This window comes from Parambassis ranga, chromosome 18 (assembly GCF_900634625.1).
Source record: "Parambassis ranga chromosome 18, fParRan2.1, whole genome shotgun sequence".
Taxonomy (NCBI): Eukaryota; Metazoa; Chordata; class Actinopteri; family Ambassidae; genus Parambassis; species Parambassis ranga.
This window is the reverse complement of record NC_041038.1, coordinates 9,469,303-9,495,077: the sequence shown is the minus strand read 5'-3', so window position 1 is coordinate 9,495,077 and position 25,775 is coordinate 9,469,303. Positions and strand designations below refer to the sequence as shown.

General features: G+C 43.6%; 1 protein-coding gene across 1 annotated transcript in view; it reads left to right on the top strand.

Annotated features, from left to right (window-relative positions):
- The window catches only part of nwd2 (NACHT and WD repeat domain containing 2), a 35,458-nt gene extending 15,590 nt beyond the window's left edge, over positions 1-19,868 (top strand). Inside the window, exons 4-8 of the mRNA XM_028429721.1 lie at positions 2,273-2,389; positions 10,593-10,796; positions 11,038-11,188; positions 12,212-12,801; positions 15,116-19,868. Of these exons, the coding sequence (XP_028285522.1) occupies positions 2,273-2,389; positions 10,593-10,796; positions 11,038-11,188; positions 12,212-12,801; positions 15,116-19,012 (4,959 nt within the window). The 3' untranslated portion in view covers positions 19,013-19,868. The remainder of the gene's footprint in view (positions 1-2,272; positions 2,390-10,592; positions 10,797-11,037; positions 11,189-12,211; positions 12,802-15,115) is intronic.
- The last annotated feature ends 5,907 nt before the right edge of the window (positions 19,869-25,775 follow it).

Here is a 25,775-nt window from a genome sequence, read left to right as displayed (position 1 = left end):
ATGGATATGACTAATGTCTTCATTTAGCTTTTAATTACCGCGCATCCTCCCAGTCACCTGCTGAAACGCAGTAGGAACCCATGCTAATCTGGGGCGTGCATCTCACTTCACTCCTCCTCCTCCTCCTCCTTCCGGTGCTTGTCAGCACAAGGCCGACTACAGTCATGCTCCCCACACACACATGCGCTGAAAGTAGATTAGTGACAGTGATACAGAGTGACTGATGTGCGGAGCAACAAGGCTTTCACCACAAGAGGGATGCTTATCGTGAGCGTGTACACTACTGAGTGGGAGAGTTTTCCTAAAGTAATAGTCTTCTGGTGGGTGAGGATAAGGATAAGGAATCGCACTACGCATCTATAGGAATTGTTCAAAAGAATCAAGGTTGTCTGTTCATTTCGTTGAAAGTGATACCGAAGGAGCAGCTCGGGGTTTCCCCAGCTTTGGTCACAGATTGGATTTTGGTAAGCTCAGATCTGATGTGACAAAATCTCAGGAATGTGTGTGTGTGTGTGTGTGTGAAAGGTCACAGAAGGCCCCAAAACCTGAAAAATGACAGTTCATGGCAGCCTAAAACGGAGAAAACGCCAGACTTTCTAAGGTTTCTTAAATGCATCATGTGTGATGTACAGTTCTGTCTAAGTTGCAACCTTTTGTATTAAAAAAATATGTGTGTGTTCTGCAAAAAACAAAAAAATCTGCAGTCCTCAGCACAAACAGAAAGCCAGGATTGACATACATGTGACCAGCAGTCACATCCATCCATCATCTGAACCTGCTTTGTCCTGAAGTGCAGAGTCCTGAGGGGATGGAGCTTATACCAGCTATCCACGGGTGGAGGCGGGCTACACCCTGGACAGGTCACCAGTCCATCACAACTGGAATGTTAAATGGGATTTTAAAACAACATAAAATGAAGACTTTTTAAATCCAAGGTGAACTTGAGAGTGACAAGGTGAAGAACCACATGCTGGTAAACATTCAGCATAGAGCTATTGCCCATTTTTCTGAGACTAGGTTCAGGCCACTAGATTGATTGCTCATGAAAATATTTGTTAGATGCTGCCCGACGCTGTGGAAGAAATACGCATCCTCCTGACAGCTGTCTGCTTCCACAGCTGCTCACAGGTGCACAGCAGCAATCAAGCAGACGAGCTACGCTGTAGCTTCAGCCCTCCTGCTGCTCTCACCAATAACGGGAGAGACGAATGTCTCCCAGGCTGTCAAAGGAAAGCCCAACACTCTCAATTTCGCCGCTGTCCGGTTTTATGCAGGGCTGCCGGTCACTGCTGTTGGCTGCCAAACTGCAGATGTGTCAGTCTGTGTGCCAGGCTAAACCCGTCTGAGCAGCAGAGCATGAAGGGAGAGAGGAGCCGACTTTGGCTTCTCTTAAAAACCCTTTTTACTCCTCAGACAAACAAGCAGAGGCAGAGCAAGAGGAAATCATATGGGATGTTATACATTTTTGAGATATAGGCCTACATGCATCTGTTACTTATATTGCTCCAGAACTATCAGGACTAATGCACCTTGCAGTAAGCCACGTCTCAGGTGCTAGCCTGCAGGCTAAAAGCTATCCGAGACCCAGGAAGCTGCCAGCAGGAGGGCTTGTTGTCCTCTCAGACAAGCCTGAGCCAGCAGCACTGCAGTGTGGACCACACACACACACACACACACAGATTTCCAGGCGTTTCCTCACCCCTCTCTCCCTCCGGCGGGAGATTCTCCCTGTGGCGTGTTTACACTTGGAATTGTCTCAACTGCCAAAACTTGTGACAAATGTGTTGAGGGAGTGTGTGTGTGTTCAATAACGTCTCCCTGCTGCTCTGAGAGTGGTGTTTGTGAGCAGGCGTGTGTGTGTGTGTCTAAGTCAGCTCTGGCTTCGATTCAACTGAGATTTTGGAGTTTAAGCCCACTGATCCCCATTTGAGCCGTTTTGTTTAATTAAACTGTGTTTCTTTTGTAAAACTGTTAGGTAGCGGAGGTTTTCCTTGAATTTCTGTGAATACAATACGTCTCTGCTTAAATGGTTTTCAGCCCCCCCCTCCCCCCTCACAGATAGGCTTATTACTTTTCAGTGTATGCATGAAAAAATAGCTGCTGAATGTTGTGGTTGTAATTGAAATATTTGAAGTATTTTTCTGCTCTAGTATAAGAAAAAAGGAGCATTATTTGCCTTGTTTGTGCGATTTGTCATTGTAAACTCTCTCTTTAGACATATGTGTGTCAAAGTGCATTCAGTTTAACGTAATCTTTGTGTGTGTGTGTTCAGGTGGTGGACCTGTACTGGGGCGTCGATCCAGAGGAATGGGACAGCCCAGAACTTCAGCGGCTCAGAATGAAACTGCTGGAGGAATGCCTGAAGACGTCGGCGGGGCCGTGTTTCGTCGTGAGTATTACACAGCTTGACTTAATACATATTTAAGTTTAATCGGTGTTTGCTTGTGCTCCGATTAGGGCTGCAACGACTATTTGAGTACTCGAGTAATATTCCAGGGCAAAACGCATCGACAACTAATTTAGTATTCGACGACTCGTTGGTGACATCATCGCATGCCGGAGGATGACTCTCTGGCTCATGGTGTAGCGGGATGATCGGCGTTTTGGGGGCCCGGGTGAGCTGTTTTTAGGTCGGTGTGGGGTAAGCGCTTAGAGTCGCTGTCAATGCGTTTCATGCAGACGTGGGAACAGGTGAGCAGAACACACACACACAGTTTTGGCTTTTGAAAATGTAATTGTTTGTGTGACCTAAGAGTGAAAAAACAGGGTTTTCTTTTTACAACTTGTGCCAGAGTTCTGTTTGAAAAATAACTTCAGCAGCCTTTGAAGTCTTTTTGTTGTAGCCGCTATGTGTGTGTGCATTCTGTTTGACAGTGGACAAGTAGACAACTCTTTGATCAGATTTTTTTGAAACCTTGTTGAGCTGTTAGAGAGAGAGGACAGTGTTAAAGTAAACACCTTTTTAACCTCCATTAAGACCCACTAACATCTAGCATTCAGTGCCTGGATTTGGTCACTAATATCACTAATTACCAAATTCTACCTCTCACTATTTAAGTCGCCTTATCGTATCAACCAAACACCTGCAGGGCTGAGAAATTAAGTCAATACAGTGTCTGCAGTTCACCCTGTGGCCACTGGGGGCCGAAGCAATGCATTTCCCCCATGTCAAAGGGGTTATGACGTTGCTGACATGGCAACCGGTTGGAGCCATCCACAGGGACTCAAAGCGCCTCTTTGGAACTCTGTAGGTGACGCCCATAAAGTAACCGCCATCACGTAGCCACTGGCCTCCATGCTTCTTTTACAATTTACCATCATATGAACCGTTACCTTGGATTTAATGAACTTACACTACTGCCTTCATTAAGAATTTAAATAAAATAAAACTTTAAATAATAAAGGATGATTCAGTGCATTTAGCTACTTTTCATATATTTCACTAATTACAGGTATAAGGGAGAAAAAATACAAAGTACTGAGTGAAGTTCCACTTCTGTGAACACATGACGTGATTACTGATGACATTTCAGTGATCTGTCTTGGATAATTTTAGGCCCCATAAAAAGTGAAGGCACAAGGAAAGGGGGAAAGGGCTAAGTCAGGAGTGTAGACAGGACAGGAAGAGAAATTGATGGTGAATTATTCAAATGGAACAGATCCGATTCCAGAGGTTGAAATTGAGGTGAGAGATCACAGGCAGAGGTAATGCATTATGGGTACAACAGGAGCTCCAGTCTCCAGAGAGCATAATCCTGGAGACTGGAGTAGTTTTGCATTTCCTGCTGCTTCTCCGTCGGCACACCCTGCATGCTCTACTGCCTACTGCTGTTCTCATTGTCGCACAAAAACACACAAAATCTGCATCTTAATGAGTCATTACTTCCAGTGTCGTAGCGCCTGTACCGCTTCTTCTAACAAATAAAATCTGCTTCAAAGACAGGAATAATCAGCTTGTACTGGCAAATTCTTCTCGCCGATTTGATGGGCTGAACGTTCTCTACCGCCTCAGATGTGACCGATAAAGCCGAAGTTATAAGACACAAGGGGGAAAATACAGTGAGCATCAACACCCTTCACAAACCAAAAATAATGAGCACCACAATCAGGAAATGAGCACAAGATCTTGATTTATTGTAATTTCACACACACACACACAAAACGCAGCAGACATCCCAGCTATAACTAACAGCGAATGGAGAGCACTGTGCAACTTCAGCATGCTGCTGCTGCTCTGTTCTTAGCTTTAAATGAGGGAAACAGCATTTTCTGATTATTCTGACTTCACTTAAATGCACCAAAACTCCACACAGCAGCTCACAAGCAGGAAAAAAAAACAAGCAGATTCTTACCTGGGTTGATGTGAAGCAGTTAATTTCAGGGATTGACAGCACAGATTATAATCCAGTGTAGGGCTTGAGTTAGCCAGTGATGCTATATTAGCAGTAGAAGCAGCAACACCTGGCAGGAAGTCAAATCAGTGGGCGGGGCTTTAACAGCTCCAAATCTCCGCCCTCTTTCACAGGGTGCGTTTGATTTACGTTACAGCAGCTACAGGACGACGTTTATTTCTTGGCTCAATCTTTCAAAATATTGCAACAATGATTGTTTATTGACCAATTTTTGCTCACTGGTAAGTTTTCAAGCCGCATAATACAATCTGATGTGGTGGCCCGTGGAGCCACTGAGACATTGTGTGTGAACCCGATCAGGCTAACCGCTGCTGAGACGATCATTTGTGATTTGAAAGGAAGTGACACAGCCTTCCCCGCTTTCCTGCTGCGTGGTTTGGGTGTTTGGTGTAGTGTTGTACACGCCGCACCGATTTCATTCATTCCCTTCAGCCTCGCCGCCCTCTGTCCCCCGCTGCAATTTCACCATCTTAACCCCTGGTGACCCCCACAAAGCACAACACACTCAGGGAAAGTAGGCACACAAACACAGGTACACACACACACACACACAGCTATTTCTTTCTCTCTTTTGCACCTTTTAAACCCATGCAGCAACACGCGAACATCTTGACCCGAGGCATTTTCTCCATCACTGAAGCTGAGAATCCTGGGTGATACAGGCACATTACACCCCTGCACGCTCCCCATCTGGCTGCTTCAATCTTTAATGGCTCAGACTAATGGTCTGTTTTCTTCAGCTACAGAGAATTAATCCAGCTGCTGCTGCTGCTACAGTCCCTGCCACCCAGCGCCCCCCCCTATTGTCAACCCTACACAAGCCGCCCCGGCCCTGCTTTCAGGACTCGGGGAGCTCCGAGCAGCGGCGGCGGCAGCAGTGGGTCCTTTGATCAGAGACTTGGATCCTCGTTTATGACAGTTCTGGGTTGTCTGGGCCATCTCTGGAGTACTGTTGTTTATTTTTAAGGGGTGGTAGACCTAGATATACGAGGACGGGGAAAATGTCAGCAGAATTTAGGGTCTTGATGTTTCTTGCAACAACATACAATAAGTTTCGGCTGTAGGTGATTCCAACAAATCTGAAAACTCTAAAATCGGCAGAAGTGAAATAAAAAAGTAAACACGGAATTTTTGGCATAACATTTGGGACACACACAGTCCTTACATGGCAGAGTGGGGTCTCGTTGTTCGATTCCATCTTCTGACATGTGGCTAGCACCTCAATATATCCCGGGTTTAGCAAAAATGGCTAGCAGCGCTGTCATAAAGTAAGAGATCAGTGTACAAAGGGCTCCAGGAAACAGTACAATCTGCATTTCTTCCAGTGTCAAATGACTCGTGTATTTATGACTTTAACCTATCAGGTGGCGTCCGAGTGTCTCCCCCTCTCTGCCAAACACACACAGCACAAACACATAGACTTCAAAGCGAGGCTGCTCTTGGGGTCTGCGGGCTCCACAAAAACTGTCACAGAGCCCGGTGCATGGAACAGGAAGGGGGAAGAAAGAGGACGAACATGAGACAGAGGAAAATCTGTGAATTTACATCTGCATTGATCGCTGATGTTTCCCGCATACAAACAGCACAGAGGAGACGGATTGATGTGCGGTGTTGCCGCAGGTGTCACCCAGTGTGTGTGTGTGACAGGTGGCAGTGCAGAGCTGCACACTTTAGAAAGAGGGGCTTTTCCTCTAACCTGTCGATGCCTGGTTTCCATGGCGATAGCAGGGGGTTGGCATGGTGATGGTGTCATTGACCCGGAGATTAAGCATGACAATGAGCCATGACTTTTTCTCCCCCCCTTCTCCTCTCCTCTCCTCTGCTCTCAAATTCCCCCTTGTGTAAAAAAAAAAAACACACAAAAAAAACTTGCTAAACGCCTCAAGGAGCAGCAAACAGTATGCGGCTCTTCCAGTTTCACAACTTCACAGGCTGTAAGAGGATAGTTGAGGAGACTGTCGCTCTTATTTTGTTTCTCTCCTCCATTCAGTTAGGATGATGTAAGTGTTAATGTGAGAGCCCACACCGACTGCTTCACCTTTCATCTTAATGATGTTTGAAAATGTGTCTTCATGCTCTTAATTTGAACGTTGCATCATGGAGAGACTGGAGCCTTTATGCAGATCAGTACTTGGTGTTAAAGCTGAGGGTCAGCACGCCACAATAAAAATAATCTTATGAATGGCATCAAAATATTGAAAGTCATTTTTTGGGACTACTTTAATCTATTGTGTTGTCCCTGACTCCGCCTGCCATCTCAGAAGGGATGTGTTAAAAAATAACACAAAAAATGTTATAATATATAATATAATAATAATTTTAGGCTAATTTTGATTTGACCTTTAGTTATACAGTTAATCTAGAAGACCCCTGTCCTTCAGCCCAGGTAAACCCGTGCAGTAGCAGGTTTAGGCGGGAAGGGGGCGTCCTTTTTTAATCAATTAATAATGTGTGTTAGATGTGCTTACACACTGATTATGTTAAGAGCAACACAAAATGTGTTGTCCTTAACTAGACACGCTGATGTGTTAATTTTTAACACATCTGTTTTGAGAGTGTGACTCCGTCTATCTCCTGTCTAAGGTGCGCAGGTAGCCTGCCTCCAGTGGCTGTTGGAGGAACTACAGATCAGATTCAGCGGGAAACTTTTTAGTATAGCTAGCAGGAATCTGTATGACAGAGCAAGCAACTAGGTGATGCACTGATGTGTTATTATTATCCGATATAATCCCTGATATTGATCACTAAATAGATCACAAGATGGCGACTGCTTCAGCTCCACCGCTTTGCCCATATTTGGATCAGCTGGAAGTTCAATAGACTCCTGCGCTGCCAAGATGGCTACATTCAGACTCTCCACACTGAACTTCAGAACTCCATCATGGAGAGTTCATCCGTTTTTATTTACAGCCTATGCTTCAGATACAGGGATGTGTCTATATATAGATAGATTACACCCAACTACGACTAGCTTACAATATTAAAGAGGGAAACATATTTCTTTGATCAGATCATCCGGTTCAGTTTAGAGACGGCTGCTGCAGAGCTTATGCAGCAAATATCAGAACTGTGTGTTTCATTGATTAATTGACCGTGAGTGATTGATTTGTTAATTTATACTGTAGCTGTGTACAATATCTCAGCTGCCTCTCCCAGCGGGCTCATCAGATAAAGTGCACTTAGCCAGAGTATAAAACCCCTTCCAAGGATGAAGCACCGGAGGAGGAGGAGGAGGAAGGAGGAAGAAGGAGGGAGGTGGAGGAGTGCAGCTAAAACTGGAATTACATTTGGCCACTATCTGCAATGCTATTGTCACTTTAGTGTTTCTCGCACCTGCGGCTCTTCAAGATTAATAAGAGCCACCTCAAAAGAAAGACACACAAACACTGACTGTACAGACACACACACAGAGGAAAGTGAAGGCCCTGCTGCCATGCAGTAATCCACTTAACATGGCCTCATTCCAGGCTATGACGGCTGGTGTTAAAACCACCAGGCTAATATTTGGACATTTTGGTCTTTGGTAAATCAAGTGGGTGACAGTAGATTACACGGACGGGTGGATGGGTGTGAGTGTGTGAGTGTGTGAGTGTTAGCATTTAAACACCAGATTTTGTCATTTTTAAAGGAAACACCAGTTATCCTAATCTCTATCTGCACACACACACACACACACAGCCAGTCACCCACTCCATTCATCCTGTTATATCACTGCGAGGCAAGCTGACGGAGACTTTGTCAGCAACTCAGAGAGAGTCGCTGCTCTCTTGTCTCTCTCTCTCCTTCACACACACACACACACTATATGTCTCTCTCTCTCTCAGTATTACAGTAACTCAGCCCGGTGCAGCCATCCTCCACTGACACATCACTGCAGCACTCTGACTCACAGAGGGCCACCTAAGGCAGGCATGGGGTTCTTAGATGATTTGCATAGAGTTGCACCTAAACGGTCGCATGTTTGGTGCCTGTTTTCGTGCTAAAATAGGTTCTGTGGAAAAACTACTATAACAATGAGTTTATCGGAGATATGCTAACTCTAAAATGTTCCCATTTCCTGGAAAATTAGGGAAAACAATGTTGATGACTCATGCTTCAGGGGTGTTTCCTTATTCGTTCTCCATTGAAACACTTTGGATATGCATCGGTCATCATCACTGCTTTAGCTTTAGAGAAGCTTTAACCTGCTAGCAACAGCCAATATCATCAAAAACAAGGGCTTTGTGTGTTGGAATGAGGAAGCCATGCTTTATAAGAGAGGGATATAAAACACCAATTCCAGTGAGATTTCAACTTGTTTGTTGACATGAGTAGAGAAACTGGAGCAGGAGTGCAGTTAATTATTACCTTTGAAGCACCCTGGGCTAACTTGTCACTTGAAAGAGTTTGGGCTTGAATCCAACTTGTGACCTTTTCTGTCAATCTCAGCTGCAGATAGTGAGCGCAGGCTGCCCTACTTACCTATTAAACCCTTTATTTTGGCAGCACAGGGAGATACACACAGGGGGAAGCCCGACCTTCTCTCCTCACTTGTGTCGTTTCTGTCTTTTTAAAATGTGACTGGGTTCTTTTTTGTGTTTTTGTGCTTGACATTTAATGGCTAAATGCTTAAATAATGCAAATATTCAGAAGGGTCACATCCTCCTCTAAAACAACCGATGCTGAACACATCTTCTAGATCTACATAAAGCTACGGACACAGAGCCGTGTGCATGTAAATGAATGTGCCACGGGCATTTTGTGGGTTTTTAGAGTAGGCCGTCCTGCAGCCTGTGCCACATGTCGTCATCCGATTCTGCTTGTTCTCTGCATCTGTTCCCACTGCGAATGCCAAGGGAACGAGGAGTCCAGCATGGAACGGCTTTGAAGCGTCATTGCCGAGAGCGCCAGAGAGCAACGTCGTTTTTCCTGCTCATCGGAGCTCACAGTTATTTGGCCTCGTCCCTTGCTCGCTCTCTCTCAAGTCTTCACCCCGAGGCTGTAGGTGCATGTGAATTATGACACACGGAGTAAAGATCAGCTGGTCATGTAATGGGCGGGCTTCCACTGATTTTTCTCTGCCCTCGATTGAGACTGATAGAGAACATCGAGGGCTGAGTGATGGTATTGAATTCGCTGTCACTCATGTGCGCAGAGAGCAGCGGGAGCTTGGAGCAGATATGCCAATGTGGACTGGGACATTATAACTGGGAAGACAAGGCTAAGATGTGATTAGATGATGCTAATTATGCACCTTCGATGTTGAAAGATTGACGAGCGAGATTATGGTTATTGCCTTGGCGTATAAAACAAGACGAAGCGCACATAATTCAAATTTCACAGTCCTCCCTATAAACCCACATACCTCTATTTAATTAATGCGTTCTATTCTTTTAAAGGAGTCCCAGCTGCTCTGCGTAAAAAAAGCAAATCTGCTCGTTTTCTTAATACCACCGATTACTGAGAATTAGGAATTGTGGCCAAGTGTGTGTTTTTACACAACAATGCAGAACAAATCTGTTTTTCTGTTTGTTTTCTCTGCAAAATAAAGAATAGAAGGACAGAGGATGGGGGGATGGACAAACAGCACACTGTTTCTATTCTCACCTCAAACTGAAATGCAAGATTAGGGTTTCATTTGTTGTCAAAAGTCACTTACCTAAAATCACATTTCTCTGTAGTTGCTATTCTCTTGTACTTCAAGTGATGACGTATGGTGTGAAATGAACAGGTTTTCCCTGCTTACTCACATTATTATAATTATTATTATTATTTTAGATCGCTGCTAACATAAATATTTCAGTGTGGGCAGAGAGGTGTTGCATATTCTTATTTAAACTGTGAACAGCATGTGTTTGTGGTGTAAAGCTGTCCAAGACAGGGCTGTCAGTGTGCACACACAGAGAAGAGATTGTGGTGGCAGCCACATCACTGATGCTGCAAACTGGCTGGTAGACGTCCCAACTGCAGCACAGCTGCGCCCGTGGCTCTGAAATTGCTTTAAATAAGTGGCGCTGTGTGCATCGTTGACTCTGCTATTCACCCTGAGCCACTGATCCAAAAAAAAAAAAATGGAGCCCTAAAATCAGCCTGAAAGATTGTGATGATGCACATTTCCTCCCTCACTCTCTCTCTCTCTCCCCTCACCTTCCACGCCCTCTGTCTTTCCTACCTTCTTTCCATCCTTCCTTCCATTCTCAGGGTCTGGTGGGAGAAAAGTACGGCAGCATCCGAGTGCCGGGGGAGGTAGAATCAGCAGAGTTTGAGATGATCTTGGATGCAGCTGTGGAGGCGGGGCTGGACACACACATATTGGAGGAGTGGTACTGCAGGGATGAAAACTCTGTGCCACCCGCATACTACCTCAAACCCAAAGCCCAAATGCTTAAGAATTACCAGAACTCTGTAAGTAGAACAAATTCATTGTATCACATGTTATTGTACATATAGATTGGCATCAAATATTTCATCTGTGAAATGAATCTGTGACTAACAGTCTCACTGTAACCAATGGCTACAATGTTCCATAGCCTATTTTAACCTACACTGAAACACAAACTTGAATGACAACATTCCGTCTCTACACGATGAGTCCTCCATCTTCAATTGTAATCCCAGACTTCTCCTCTCTGCCCGTCATGCTCAGATGGAGTCAAGCAGCGCAGCCAAGACCAAGAATGACAAGGCCTGGAGGAATGTGTCGGAGGAGATCAAGAGGATCTTTCGAACGGCAGTGCTGCAGCTTCAAGAGAAGGGGACCATGAAGAGCGCTCAGGCCAAGAAATTCCTTTGCTCTGGTTGGTTTCAGGTTTCTTTTTCATCTTTTTGTGTCATACCTTTGATGGCTTCCTTTCAAGTGGGAACGTGTCCCGCTGTCGGGTGGACCGACGCTCACTTCTGTCCTCGCTTGTTTTCAACGTGTCCATGTGGACTCGAGGATTAGATGATTAAAACTTGGTGCCATGAGGTCAAAGGTCAAAGTCACAGACAACATCACAGAACACACATTTTTTATTTTTTGGGGGGGAAAACGTCACCGTGACATCGTGAAGTTTAGTGGGTGGAGGAAAACAGACACCGGAGGGTGATCCTAATGATTAAACCTTCACAAAAAATGAATGCCTCACAGTGTTAGAGGCCACATTTTTAATGAGGGGGGCTGTTGTGGAGACCATCAACCTTGTAACTAAATTGATAACAAGAGATGAGACGCAATCAGGATCTGTCAGTGCCTCCAGCGTGGATGACAGTGATTGATTGATCACACAGTAGCGTTGCCTCACAGTTATTAGTCAACCTACTAATGTCAGTAAAGTTTTTGCTGTTAACTTCTTTTATTCATTTATTTTTGTTTATTATTTGACAAAACTTGTTTTGATGTTTTATTAGACAGGAACTAAAGAAAAACTATGTTCAAATCCATCCAAAACTTCTTTGCTTGTGTCTGTACTTGTGTGTTAAACTGTGTTTCTATGTATCGTATGGAGAAGGTTGTGCTGCTTTTCCTTTCACACTTTGTCTCTTCCCTGCCTAATTAGCTGGCTGCCATGTGAGCTGAGCGAGATGTTGGCAGAATTTCAGTGTGTGATACTGTTCATTAATGCCAGCTTATGTGTTTTTTCTCTCTTTTTAAAAAGGCTCAGAGGAAATAGATCTAATCACAGGATAAAAGCTGCTGAAACTTTATGAAACAAACCTGATTCTCACATTGGATCATTATATTCTAACAATTTAACCCAGTTTAGAACAAAACATTTTTTTTAAAAATGGCATTTTTAATATTATGCACCTCAAAAGTTGTGTATTTTTTCTTGTTTCAGCCTTGGAGGATGAATTAGATTTCGCCCTTGGGAAACAAACTCCTGCCTTTCTCAGGAAATGTGTCTGCTACATCCGTAAGATCTCCAACTTTGACCGATTCGCCAAGCTTCCTGAGATGGCCCGCTACATGGACATCGTGGTGGGTGGCGACCGCATAATGCGCAACCAGGAAGCCTACGAGCGCCTGCTGAAGGTACGAGACGAGTTCATCCCCACCATCGTGGCCGCGTCCAACCTCCGCGTCTATTCGTCCGTCACGCACTGCGACATGAAGCTGGGCTACTCCCAAGAAGTGGAGAGTCACTACGTGGAGGGTCTGTGCAAGCAGTTCTACGAGGACATGGTGGACATCATTCAGGCCACGGTCCAGCAGAACTTTGACACAGAGACCGACCCACTGTACGATGAGATCCTGCAGCACCTGTCCCTCTGTAAAACCTACGCCGCACTCTACGAGTACAAGGCTGAGACGCTGGATTATGTGCAGGAGTATGTCATGCCGTCTAAGGGGAGCAGGATGAGCCCGATGGTGGTGTATGGAGGACCCTGCACAGGGAAGACACTGCTGCTGTCTGAGGTGGCTAAACAGGTGAGGATGTCCGTCTGTCCGGTGGTCTGATTGGAACATGTGTCCATCTTTGTATGAGTATGAGTGGGTGTGTAACTGTTCATCTCCTCTCATCAAACGCTTGCTTGACCATCTGTGGGTCTGCCAACTATGCTCACTAATTCCCTGTGAAGCCATGCAAGTGTGTGTGTGTGTGTGTGTGTGTGTGTGTGTGTGTGTGTGTGTACATGTCAGTTCACATCTGACTCTGTAGGTGTGTATTTTGAGTTCCATTTTGGCTTACATGGATGCACAGGTGTGTGTGTGTGTGTGTGTTGGTTTAAATGTGTGCACTCTCTGGCTTTTGTGTGCGCCATCTGGCTGCCCGGCTACATTAGGATCACACTGCAGACACCCACACATCTACTCTGCCTGTCCAACCTGTGTTATAAGTGTCACTTTAATATACACATTTATAATTATATTAATGGGCACAAACAGGGGTTGGGATCACGCTACTTTCCATCATTGCACATTTGTTGACAGGCCAACAAACAAACCAGCAACACTTTCTGCCTACATCAGATTGGACGAATGCTTTTACTGCCATGTTGGAGAGAGTTCAGGTGGGATCCAAAAGCAGACACAAATGCCAAGTCCAATTAAAGGCAAGCTTTAATCAAGCCATGGAAAAAAAAAGTCCAAAAATAAACCTAGTACAAACACGGAGTCCAAAGCAGACAAAGGACACAGGGAGGCCAAAGAAACATATCCGGGTTGCAGGACAGCACCAGACTTAAATACATAAGGGATAACGAGACACAGGTGAAACACATTAGGGCGGGGCAAGTGATCACCATGGAGGGAAAACACAAGAAAGTAAAGCTGACAAGAATACACAAGGAGAACACGACTTTTAAACCAAAACAAAAACCAAGGAAAACACAAAACAACTAGAAACCAAAGATTACACTGAACACAAACCCAACCAAACAAGGGATCGGTGGGTGTTTAGCTCCTAGTTTTCAAACCAAACCAATATGGCAGCTCATTTTGACTTTGAAATTATTTGAAGTAAAGAATTAGCCATTTCTGGGTCAGCCTTTATATCAGCAGTGTCACTTCATATATTTATGGTGTAGCTGAGCCCTGATGCAAATGATAAAACACAATGCATCTGAAGTATATAATCAACACACATCCAAGAGTTCTTACAAGCACACAAATATTGTATCCAATATCCTGTTCTCAGTGAACACTAAAATCACTGGACTATTTCCTAACTAAACTTTAAGTGACACTGTAAACATATTGTGTGTAATATGTGTGTGGACAGCAGCTACGCGAGTGAGACCTGTCAAATGTGCAGAGATATTCTTAAGCCCAAGGACAGATGAGTGCGATTAGTGCAGCGTGAGTTTCTTGAAGGAATAGCAGCATCCCGACAAATGTATTATTAACAGCTGTGCAGGAAAAAGATGGATCTAGATTGCCATCTGATTTGACAGATGCTTAGATTTGCTGTGCAGTTTTAGTTGAGTTCTGCCTCCGAGTAGAAACATTGCACCTCATCATTTAGTGAAAGGCCAGAGAAAAATGCCTCCATAGTTCTGCAACAGCTTCAGCTGGCTGTGTTCATCTCTTCCTTGGAGCAAGATAGCGCTAAAAACCAATAGTTTGAAATCCATGGTGGCCATGAAACAGAAAGAGACGTTATTAGATTAAGGCCAGAGTAAATGAGGGCCTGAATAAAGTGTTCTGGGACCACTGTGCCACTGCTCCAGTCCGCTGGGTGTGATTCACACCTGGCCTGTTTGGTTTGATTCATCGGAACCCTGGAGCCTTTCAGTCTTTATTTTCTGATCACATAGGAGCTGTAGATTCAACCAAGATGTCTAAATCCAACAGATGTCTAATGGCAGAAAATAATGAAGACGGGAGATAATGTAAAAGGGAATTATAGAGATATTTTGATGGAGCCTTAGGGCTAGAAATGAAAGCTGTATCAAGGCCTATGCAATTTCAAAATTAAGAACAAATGTATCAGATGATGAATTAAACCAGTTGTTAAAATGACTGTAATAGCATAATATGCAGCAGTATGTAATGGGTTCCTAACAGGCGGATGGCTGCTTTGGCACTGCTAAGAGAGTATTGTCTTTGCAGAAATGAGTCTGAACAACGAGTCTTTGTACGTGCTACACCGCAGCAATCACAACCACTTCCACAGCACAACACCAGTTGTGTCAGTTCTTCAGAAACAAGAGACTGTTGAGATTGCCACAACCGACCAATACGAAGTGATAATTTGAAGAAATATTCTGTTTTAACAGCCACATCACTTTCTGTCTTTTAGGCCTACACCTGGCTGCAGAAAGAGATGGGCCCAGAAACCGACCCAGTGGTCATCGTTCGTTTTATTGGCTCCAGCCAGCTCTCTACGGACCTACGGACCCTTCTTCAGAGCATCTGTGAACAGATCGCAATGAACTACCGCTGCCTGATTCACTTTTTGCCTAACAAGATTCAGGAGATGAGGGAGCTCCTGATCAACCTCCTTGGGGAATCCTCGTTCCACAGGCCCTTGGTCATCGTTCTGGATTCCCTGGAGCAGCTGTCAGATGCCGATGAGGCTCGCAAGCTGTGGTGGCTCCCTATACACCTGCCTCGAACAGTCCGCATTGTAGTATCGACGTTGCCCAATAAACACGGCATCCTGCAGAAGCTGCGCAATCTCATCCATGATGAGGGGTATTATGTGGAGTTAATACAGAGAGACCGGAAGGTCTGTAGCCAAACATTAAAGCAGCAGCTGCTAGGAGTGAAGAGAAAGGTCACCTCGGGGCAACAGATTTATGTCAATGAGGCACTGGCCAAGTGTACATTGCCCATGTTCGTTAACCTCATCTACCGAGAAGTAGTTCACTGGAGGTCTCACAAAGACGTAGATGATAGGTCCCTCTGCTCCACAGTACATGAAAGCATAGAGCAACTTTTCTACTCAGTGGAGAACAAGTTAGGACAGCGATTTGTCTTTAGAGCATTAGGGTATATCACCATGGCCAAAGCAGGGCTAACAGAGGTTGAGCTTGAAGATATTCTGTCCCTTGATAACATTGTTCTTGGGGATGTTATTGTGCCAGCTAATCTCAGGAATCCGTTAAGGATCTCCTATGACTTGGTTGCTAAGCTCAAAGAGGAGCTGGAGGGCTACCTGGTGGAACGTCAGGTACGAAATGTCACTCTGATGGTCTGGGCCAACAGGCACTTGCATCTCATTGCCCAGAAGCTGTATCTTAGCAATGAGGAGGATGTGCATCAGATGCATAGCCTCTTAGCTGAGTACTTCCTAGGGGCATGGTCAGGAGGCAGGAAGAAGATCTTTACATATGACAACAACCATTTCACTTCCCTGAACATTTCGCATCACAAAAACCCTCATCAGCAGTCCCATGAAAAAACATCTTCTGATAAGTACTCCTATGACAGACAGACTCCCGAACAGCCCTGGGTGTTTCAGTGCAACCTCCTAGAGCCTGACATTTTCTTTGTCAATCACAGAAAGATGACTGAGCTGGTGTACCACCTCACCAGGAGTGGGCGCACTGATGACCTCATGTTTGGCGTCATCATGAACTTCAGCTGGCTCTACACAATGATCAAAATCGGCCAGTTTGAAAAGGCTTTAACAGACATTGACACAGCTTACAGCTATGCCCAAGAAAAAGAGCTAAAGTTTCTGGCCACCACTCTCCGTAGCATCAAGGTAAAAGTGCTAAAGAACCCAGCGTCACTGTCTGCAGAACTGCAGCAAAGGCTTCTGCCAGTTGTCACCTCCCTCCCAAAGCTAAGACACCTTCTCCTGGAGTGTGACAAAGATGGCCCGAAATACTGCTCCATTGTGCCTCTACATTCTTCTATGGACGTCACCTACAGCCCAGAAAGGCTTCCTCTGTGCTCCAGCTACATGCAGATAGTGGATATCTTACCAACTTTAGCCCCAAACATCGTTCTTGTAGCATTGGAAGATGGTTCTGTTAGCACCTGGGATGTAGAGAGCAGACAGCTTTTGCGACAGATCGACACCGCCAGATCTGTTGTGCTAGGAATCAGGCTAACCTCTGATGAGAAGTACTTGGTTGTGGCCACAACCAAAAACACACTTCTCATCTATGATAATCACAAGTCCTGCCTTTTGTCTGAGGTCGAAATCAAGGGGTCCAAGCACAGTGGCATCACTGGTGGGGTTGCCTTCATTAATGGTTTTACTTTGTCTCCCCATCATGCGTTGGCTTGGCTTGAGGCTAGTAAAGATGTCAATGTCATTGACCTCCTTTATGGCTGGCCTCTCTACCAGTTCCATTGCTGGTACGAGGTGACATGTGTCCAGTGCTCACCAGATGGAATGTATGCCTTCTGTGGCCAGTACCTCAACACTGCATCCGTCTTTCATCTAGGAAATGGAGACAAGTTGGCAACTGTGACATCTGAGTTTTCCGGGGGGTTTGTCAAGTCCATCCTGGTGCTGGACACCCTTAACCAAATGGTGATGATTGACAATGAGGGTAGTTTGTCAGTGTGGAATACCAAAGAGATCACCAACCCGAGGCTGATGGAGGATTATGATTGTAGAGGGGATGAGAGCGAAGTGGTTGGTATTGAGTTATCTGAAGACCAGCGCTCCATTCTTATCTGCAAGGCCAGGAGTATTGAAGTTCTAGACACAAAAGTGTGGAAAATGGTAGAAAAGTTTAAGGCCAAACGCACTGAACGCTTTGTAGCTGCTGTTCTCTCCAAAAATGGACAAAGCATTGTGGCCTCTATGGAAAACACTTCCTCTATCTTTGTCTGGAGGAGGGACAGTGGGCAATGCATGGCCAGCCTGATTGAGATCTCAGGGGCTATTGTTAAACTCATCAAATCAGTCCATCACAACATGCTCCTTTCTGTTGCCAGCAGCGGAGTTCTGTCTGTCTGGGACATTGATATCATCACCGCCATGTCCAACATTGACAAAACAGGCAAGAAGATTCAGACTTTACAACTGTCAGGCAGAGAGGACTACGTGTTTACCATGGACGGTTCAGAAGCCGTCCACAAGTGGAACTTTAGCACTGGCTTCATCGAGACTGTCTTCAAGCACGAAGGCATAGTGGAGAACTGTGTCTTAACCTCCTCAGGGGATCTCATGGTGACATCAGACGACAAGTCCAGTCAGTACATTTGGCAAACAAACACCGGAGAAAACATCTTTCGCATCAATGGTCAAAGAATATCACAGCTGCTAATCACCCACAATGACCAGTTCGTGGTGTCCCTCTGTGAACAGAATGCCTCCAGAGTCTGGAGACTCGCGACTGGGCACAAAGTCTGCAACATCTTAGTCACTCTCCAGAACGCACTTATCACCACCGCAAACACTTTCCTGGTGGGAACATCTAAAAACAAGCTTCTCGCTGTCAGCCTGTGGTCAGGAAGTGTATCCAAGAAGTTCATCTGTGACGATGGTATTACCATTGTCAACTTCAAGCTCATTCCTGATTGCCCTGACTGTGTGGTCTTTATCACATCCACAGAGACCGTCTTCATCTGGAGCGTCGCAGATGAGTCAGTCTGCAGGCGAGTCCAGCTGCCAGCCAACTTCCTCAAAAATCTAGAAGACTTCCAGATCTCACCCAATGGGAAATTAGGAATCGTCTCCAAAGGGGATGAGAACATCAACGTGCTGGATCTTCACAGTGGGAAGCTGAGGCTTGTCCACGCTGCTGGTATAATCTGGCGTCAGAAATTATCAAGAGATGGACGTTATCTTGTGTACATCTGTTTTCGGAACTGTGATGAAGATGATGATGCTGGTGTCGTGTCCAATCTGATCGTGATGCGCCTTGCAGATGGCAAGAGCATCGGCACATGCTCGCTTTACAAGACCCCCACCTTCCTTTCTCTCTCCCAGCGAGCATTAAACATCATCATTGGCTTCGAGGATGGCAGCATCGGCACATACACGGTCGTGGACCGAGTGGATGCCGCCCTCAAGATCAAAATAGCCACCTCCAACAGCCGACAGATTGTCAACAACGCCTCGCAGAAGGTGCGGCCCAAATGCGGCAACCATTCCTTCAAGACTGTCGCCGACTGCATCTGGAGGGAGTCGACGGAAGTCTTTTCCAGGGACAGCCCAATCAACGTGTCGGACTCCGGAGAGGGCGAGTCCACAACGCCTACAAAAAAGACTGAGCTGCTGCAGCAATAGGTGGAGAACAAAGGACAGGTGACAAAGCTTAGAATCTCTGGGGTCGCAGTTGATTCTTGTTTACAGCCACGTGATTCAGCTGCAGATGTCAGCCCTCTGGGTAGTCAATGGGTCGACCGTTTTAACGCTGCACTCAAGATTATGTATTACTTTCTTCCAACTTATAGTACACTTTATGTTTGTTATTCACATGAAGACTGTTAGAAAAATACTGTTTTTGAAAAGAAGAAAAAAGAGTAAATTATATGTGAGGTATTAGTTTGCCATTATGTGTCCTTTTTGCATTTGAAGAACAAAATTATTATTCAAATGTCTCGGTTAAACATTTTTTTCAAAGCCATTCCAGTGATCTTAGCCACTTTCATTGTACACTATCTTTTATTTACATTGTGCACATTAAGCCATAATGTTGTCCTTAACAGAGTATATTTATGTTTGTATTAACATCAGGCGGTACTGTACAAAAAAAGTATTAACTATGAACATATGTACATATCTCTTTTTGGCTGCTGCAATTTGTGCAACTCCTTAAAAATGTTACGTTGTGCTTAATGCAATCAAAGTGAGTGCCTGGAATTTCAAAAATGTTCTTTATGTGCAGATTACAAGATTTATGAGAATGCAGGGAATTTGTAAACACAGTATACGCACCGTTACATAATAACTTGCATTGACGTTAAATCTGAACGATCAAAGAGGTCTGGTCGACAGCATGACGAGAGATCGATGGTACAGAGCCCCTCTGATGTTATGGTAAAAAAATAAATAGATCGTGGCCACGAATTATGTATAATGTGTGCACGAAATACTAATTCGTTCGCATGAAATACTAAATTGTGGCCACGAAATACTAGTTGGTTCCTACGAAATACTAATTCGCGGCCACAAATAAGTATTGTTATTGACGGGGCGCACGGGAGCGGGCTGCCCGGCCAGGGAGCACCCTGCAGGTACAATGAGCGTTCCTCTCTGGGGAATGTGCTGGAGCCCTTTGGAGTTCCAAGAGCCTAGGGGAGCAGGCTACCCAGCCAGGACGCACCCTCCCCGGGCAGTAGGGAGCAATGATCATCCCTCTCCCTGTCCATCGTGTCACTTCAACTCCTCTAATAGCTCTCGATCATTGCTCCTTGCTGCCCGGGAAGGGTGCTCCCTGGCCGGGCAGCCCCCTCCCATGCACCTGGTCAATAACAATACTAATTTGTTTCCACGAATTAGTATTTCGTGCATCAAATTAGTATTTCGTGGCCAGGAATTAGTATTTCGTGCACACGTTATACATATTTCACAATTTATTTATTGTCATCAGAGGGGCTCCGTACGATGGCATCGCTCTTCGTAATGACAGTCAGTTAGCGTAGCGTGCTATTGGTTTTAAGGGGGAAACACCACTATTGAGCATACAGTGTAGCATAGCACCACACACACATTCACGCCTTAACCAGTGTTCTTGCTTTAGGTCTAGTCGAGTTTGTTCAAATTGTGCAAAAGGACAGAAACAAATGAATATATGTAGAAGTTTAGACAGTAGGTGGAAGCACTTTATGAGTGGTTTATTGGATTTATTCATGTTGTATAAATAAAGTGATCCAGTCTTAAAAACAGGTATCGGGTCTGCCGACAGAAACAACACAGACGGATACATCCAGGAACATCATAAAGCTGTAAAGATCTGCTGACAATCTACGACGAGATATCTGAGGTTGTACCTAGCGGGTGAAGTTTTTTAAAGCATGTCTGTAATAACCAGAAATTTAACTTGTGTTTAGCACTATGATGAGTTCACACATCTGCCAGGCATGACCGAAACCGAAAGACAAAAACACACACACACACTTTCACTTTGACGTTTTTAAGGGCTATTCCGTGTTATTGTATGTTTACTAGTTTGGAGCAGTTGAGATATCGGCCCTTTTTGGATAATTAGTAGCAGCACCAAGCTTTAAAATACTTTATTTCCCTCTGAATTTCTAAAATAAGAAATAAAAAAAAGAAATGTAATTGCCAAAGTCCCAGTTATAGTTTGTGTTTTATTTGGTTGACTGTCTCAGAGGCTTGTACTGTAATGATATCGTTACCAAATTGTTTCAGTGTTGGACTGTGATTCTGTTTATGATAGAGAAAATGTGCTATCTTTGCTAAAAAAAAAATAATAGTTTAAAAAAAAAGAGTCATAAAATAAATTGGAATGCCAGTTTAAGAGTATATTTGAATGTGTCTATATGAAAGCCAGTAAATGGTATTTATTGTATGTTAAGTAACTTGAATGACTTTTAATAACTTACATGTTTGCAACACATAGTTGACATACTGGTAAATGAATGTTTCTATGGTATTCTTTGACTTTACCTGTTTAGAGATTTATATTTTCATAAATGTTGTACTTAACATTTTGTTACAGAGTTGTTTAACTGGAATTCAAACAGAAAAAAGAAACTTATGTCTGAAGCAATATGAAACTTAGTGTGTATGCATTGTTTGTATGAAACATTTTAATGTAATAAAATGGTTCACTTTTTTGCCTCCACTGTGGCGTCCCTGGCTTTTTACTGCCAATCACAGCAGAACTATATTTGTTGAGCTAAACTAAAAAGCTTTACATTGAAGTATTAAATTAAATTACATTACATTAAAATAAACAATATTAATAATCATCTCCAGTGTCAGGATTTATTTTTTTTCATTAAAATCAGCTTTAAATTGTGAATTTAAACTCACAAGAGTCAGGATTCATGTTTAAAATGTATAAAACTACAGAAAAACAAAACGTTGGAACTTTTGTCATTATTCTATTCTCAGATGTTTTTAAATTAAACCTAATAATCCCATTTAATCTCACAGATTTTCCATAGGAAAATGAATTGTAATAACTGTACGTGTCATCTTGCAGCATCTGGTTTAGTCTAATTACCTCAAAACACACACAACCTTCTTCTTAAAGTGAAGTGAAGTTGCAGAGCAGGCTGTTAAACATGTAATCCAGGCACACTGACAGTGCTGACACACAAACACACACAGAACAGAGCTGTAAAGCGACGTGATGTGCTGGTAATTGCTCTTCCGTGCCTGATGCTGAATGCTAGACAAGCGTGGTGAATATTTCTCCAACATTGGCTGACATTGTCATTATAATTAGGCGATGCACGTGCAGTGGTTCACCTGTGCACACACACACACAAACACACACACACACTTGCTAAGTAAACACATCCAGGATCAAGCTGTGATTGGCCAATAAAACCCTGTTGCTTTGGGCTACCATTTTAATTTCCCAGTAGTGTCACTCTAAGCCAATGTGTGTGTGTGTGTGTGTCCTGTCTCCACGGCAACATCAGGTCCACGGCAGCAGTCACTGTGGCTTAGCCACGCCTCTCATTGTAATGATGGTGAGCTCATGTCTGTTGGCTATCAGGGCTGCTCGCAGTCCTCAGGACAACAAGGGCTTGACTATGGCTAGCACATTCCACCTGCAGCGCCCACACAGCCATATAATTACACAGGGTGTTTCTGTGTTTGTGTCCTACAGTAGGTACAGTATGACATCACCTCTTATTTTGCCAGCCTTTAAATAGCCACTTTTTTGTCAGCAGCATTTACTCTCTAAGCCTCCTTTTGTCATCCTTGTGTGTGTGTGTGTGTGTGTGTGTTTTAACCTGTATTTTCAGCCATGGGGAAGCCTCTGACTCACCCATATCTCCCTCCTCCTCTGTCCCTCTCTGGCAGGCCAGATAAACCAGCCACGACGAAATACTTTAACCTTCCTGGCAGCTGAAATTTAAGTAAACCCCGCACAGAATAATAAAAGAAACAGTGAAAATAATACGGTTGACTTATGAGAATTCCTGTCAATGAAGCACAACAATCCCTATTATCTGATATAGTATTCCTTCCTCATACAAATAACTAGCAACAAGCCCTGACCTAATTCCTGTGAAGCACGCTGAGAGCGGAGAGGCTGATACGTGAAGGCTTGTCGTCGCTCTGTTTTGATCTCAGGTGAACAGCAGGAAATGAGAACTGTTAGAGAAGCTGTTTGCTTGTGATAAGTTCAAGAGATTGGAGCGCCCACTCTGTGCTGCGGCCACTTAGAGATGTGTGTGTATGTGTGGGTAGGAGGGGGGGTTTGATCTGAACACAGAGAACAGAGGAGGAAATGAGTCGTATTGACGAGAAATGGTCAAATCTTTCCTGATTGCAGTCTCGAACAGATTGAAAGTCAAGTGCTTGTACAGCAGTGACTCAGTTCATATCAACGTCCACAGGCATGTGTGTTGACTGACTGCTGAAGCCTAACGCTGAGTTTATATTGAGCAGTGTTCGACTGTTGGTATGAAAAGACTTCAAAAACGGACAAAAAGTGATTTGTAGGTAACAGAAAATCGGTTAAAAAGCACAAAGTGTAAAACGATTCCTGACCCAGAAAACAGCAGCACCACTGCATCCTCTACTTCTGTGAGCACAAAGTTAGCATAAAGACTGCGAAACTACAACTAGCGACTTCATAGTCGTTAGCCACACACACCTGGCCCAGTCAGCCAGATCATCACAGGTAATTGGATGAGCTTGGATGAGCAGCGAAATGTCTTCAAGAAAACTCTACAAGTCCAGACGCCTTGCTTCAATCTTCTCTACGTATGATGACCTGGATGACTGAGAATCTTCATCAACATACAACTAGCATGTCTATGTTTGGAAGCTACAAAGACTTTAAACCATTGACAGTAAAAACTATGGACAGAACTTCTGTGACGTCATCCGTTTGTTTCTGAAGAGCTGTTTCAAGGCTCGGAGGGATGCTCCGACCACCGCCATGTTGGCAGCGTCATGCCAAAACTCCAAATATGGACAAAGAGGGGGAGCACGAGCAGGGTTTAGGGGGGTGAACGATCGTGGAAGCAGGAAACTTGCACTGTGATACGGCAACCGTCTGTCACTCAAGTGGCAACGACCATAATTATGCATAATTTTAAGTCCAAATATGATTAAAATGAAACAAAAAATTCACCCCCTACAGTTGACACTAGAAGAAAACTAATCATCTGAGACCAGAGTGGTTTTTTGTACCAGGCTGTAAACATGTTCATTTCTGCTGTGAAGTCGGCCATTTTAACATGGAAGTCTATGGGAAATGACTCACTTCTGGAGCCAGCCCCCAGTGGTTGCGGCGTGAACTACAAGTTTCGACACTTCCACATGCGCTTCAAGTCTGAGCCCTGGAGGTTGCCGCTTGCTTTAAACATAACAAATCGCCAGATTCCTTATGAACTTTGGTTGGTAACTTAGCTTAGCATAAAGTCTGAAACATCATTTCACACTTTATGCTAAGCTAAGTTACCAACCAAAGGTATAAAACTACCTGACAGCAAGCCACATGTTAACACACCATTTTGTGCTTTGTTGCAAAAAAGGGAGAACAAAAAAAATAAATGGTGGAATCAGTGGAGTGAAAACAGATGGAAAGCGTCCGTGTGGCACCACTGGCCACATCTTTGAGAAAAATGTCTAAGAGGGCTGTTCCTCTGCATCAGACGTGTCACACTGGTGTCAAGTTTTATGTCTTCAACAGAATGTTAACCGCCATCCTGTCAACCATGGCGGCAGCAGAACAAAAATAAAAAACAACACATCTCCAGTGCAGCTTAAATCATATTCCCAGTATTTTCCTTTGCAAAAGCACCGTTTCTAGAAACTCTGTCACCTTCAAACTCACACACACCTCACACACACACACATTCTGAGAAACACACACACCTTTTTTTAACCAGAGAAACACAGCGGGTCTGTGTTTAGATTAAATAATAAGAATAAATTTCAACTGCAGGATATGATCAGGGATGAAGCGCGTCTGTAAACATTTAAAACCGGTTTGGTGTTATGATCGGGGGAAGTCATCTGTCTGTCTAGTCACAAAAAACTTTCCCTGTCTGCGCTGCAAAAAACTGATGCATTTGTTTTTTTAATAAATTATTCCTGGAAATCAAATAAATTTGACACTTCATCACTGCTGTAGATGATGTTGAACACAGGATAGGAGGTCAGGACTGGGATGAGATCATCAAAGAAAAAAAACCCTCAAATCCCTGTCGTGTATCTGTTTTGTTTGTGATCTTGTTTTTATTTTACTCATATTATAATTATAATATATCATTGTTTATTTATTCAAATTTAGCGATATGTAAATGACAGAAACCTAGATATTTTTTAGTTAGGCCTACTTACATTATAGTGATACAATATTTGATGGTTTATTAAAAAAAATAAAATAAAAACATGAATATATATTTAAAAAAACAAGCTAGATTAGAGTAAGTTATATGAAACATAACTCTTTTAATTGAAAATAATTATAAGTTGCAGCTGTATTATTCAGAAGAGTGGATCTTTTAGGATAGATAAAAACAGGTTTTGGTTATAAAAGAAAGATTAGTTATTATTAAAATCCTTAACGAAGAGCAAAACTCAATGTGTACATTATCATCATTATTATTATTATCATCATTAATAATTATGTATAATAATAATAATAACAATAATAATAATAATAATAATAATAATAATAATAATAATAATAATAATAATAATAATAATAATAATACACATTGAGTTTTGCTCTTTGTTAAGGTATTTTCGGGGCCAATAAATAAAATAAATATGAATAATTACTGACAGTACTAAATGACGTAGACCGAGTAGTAGAACAGGTGAGTTTTATTGTGAAAGGTCGTAAACAGGAAGTAGCTCCGTGCCTCTGAGCGCAGCAGCTCCG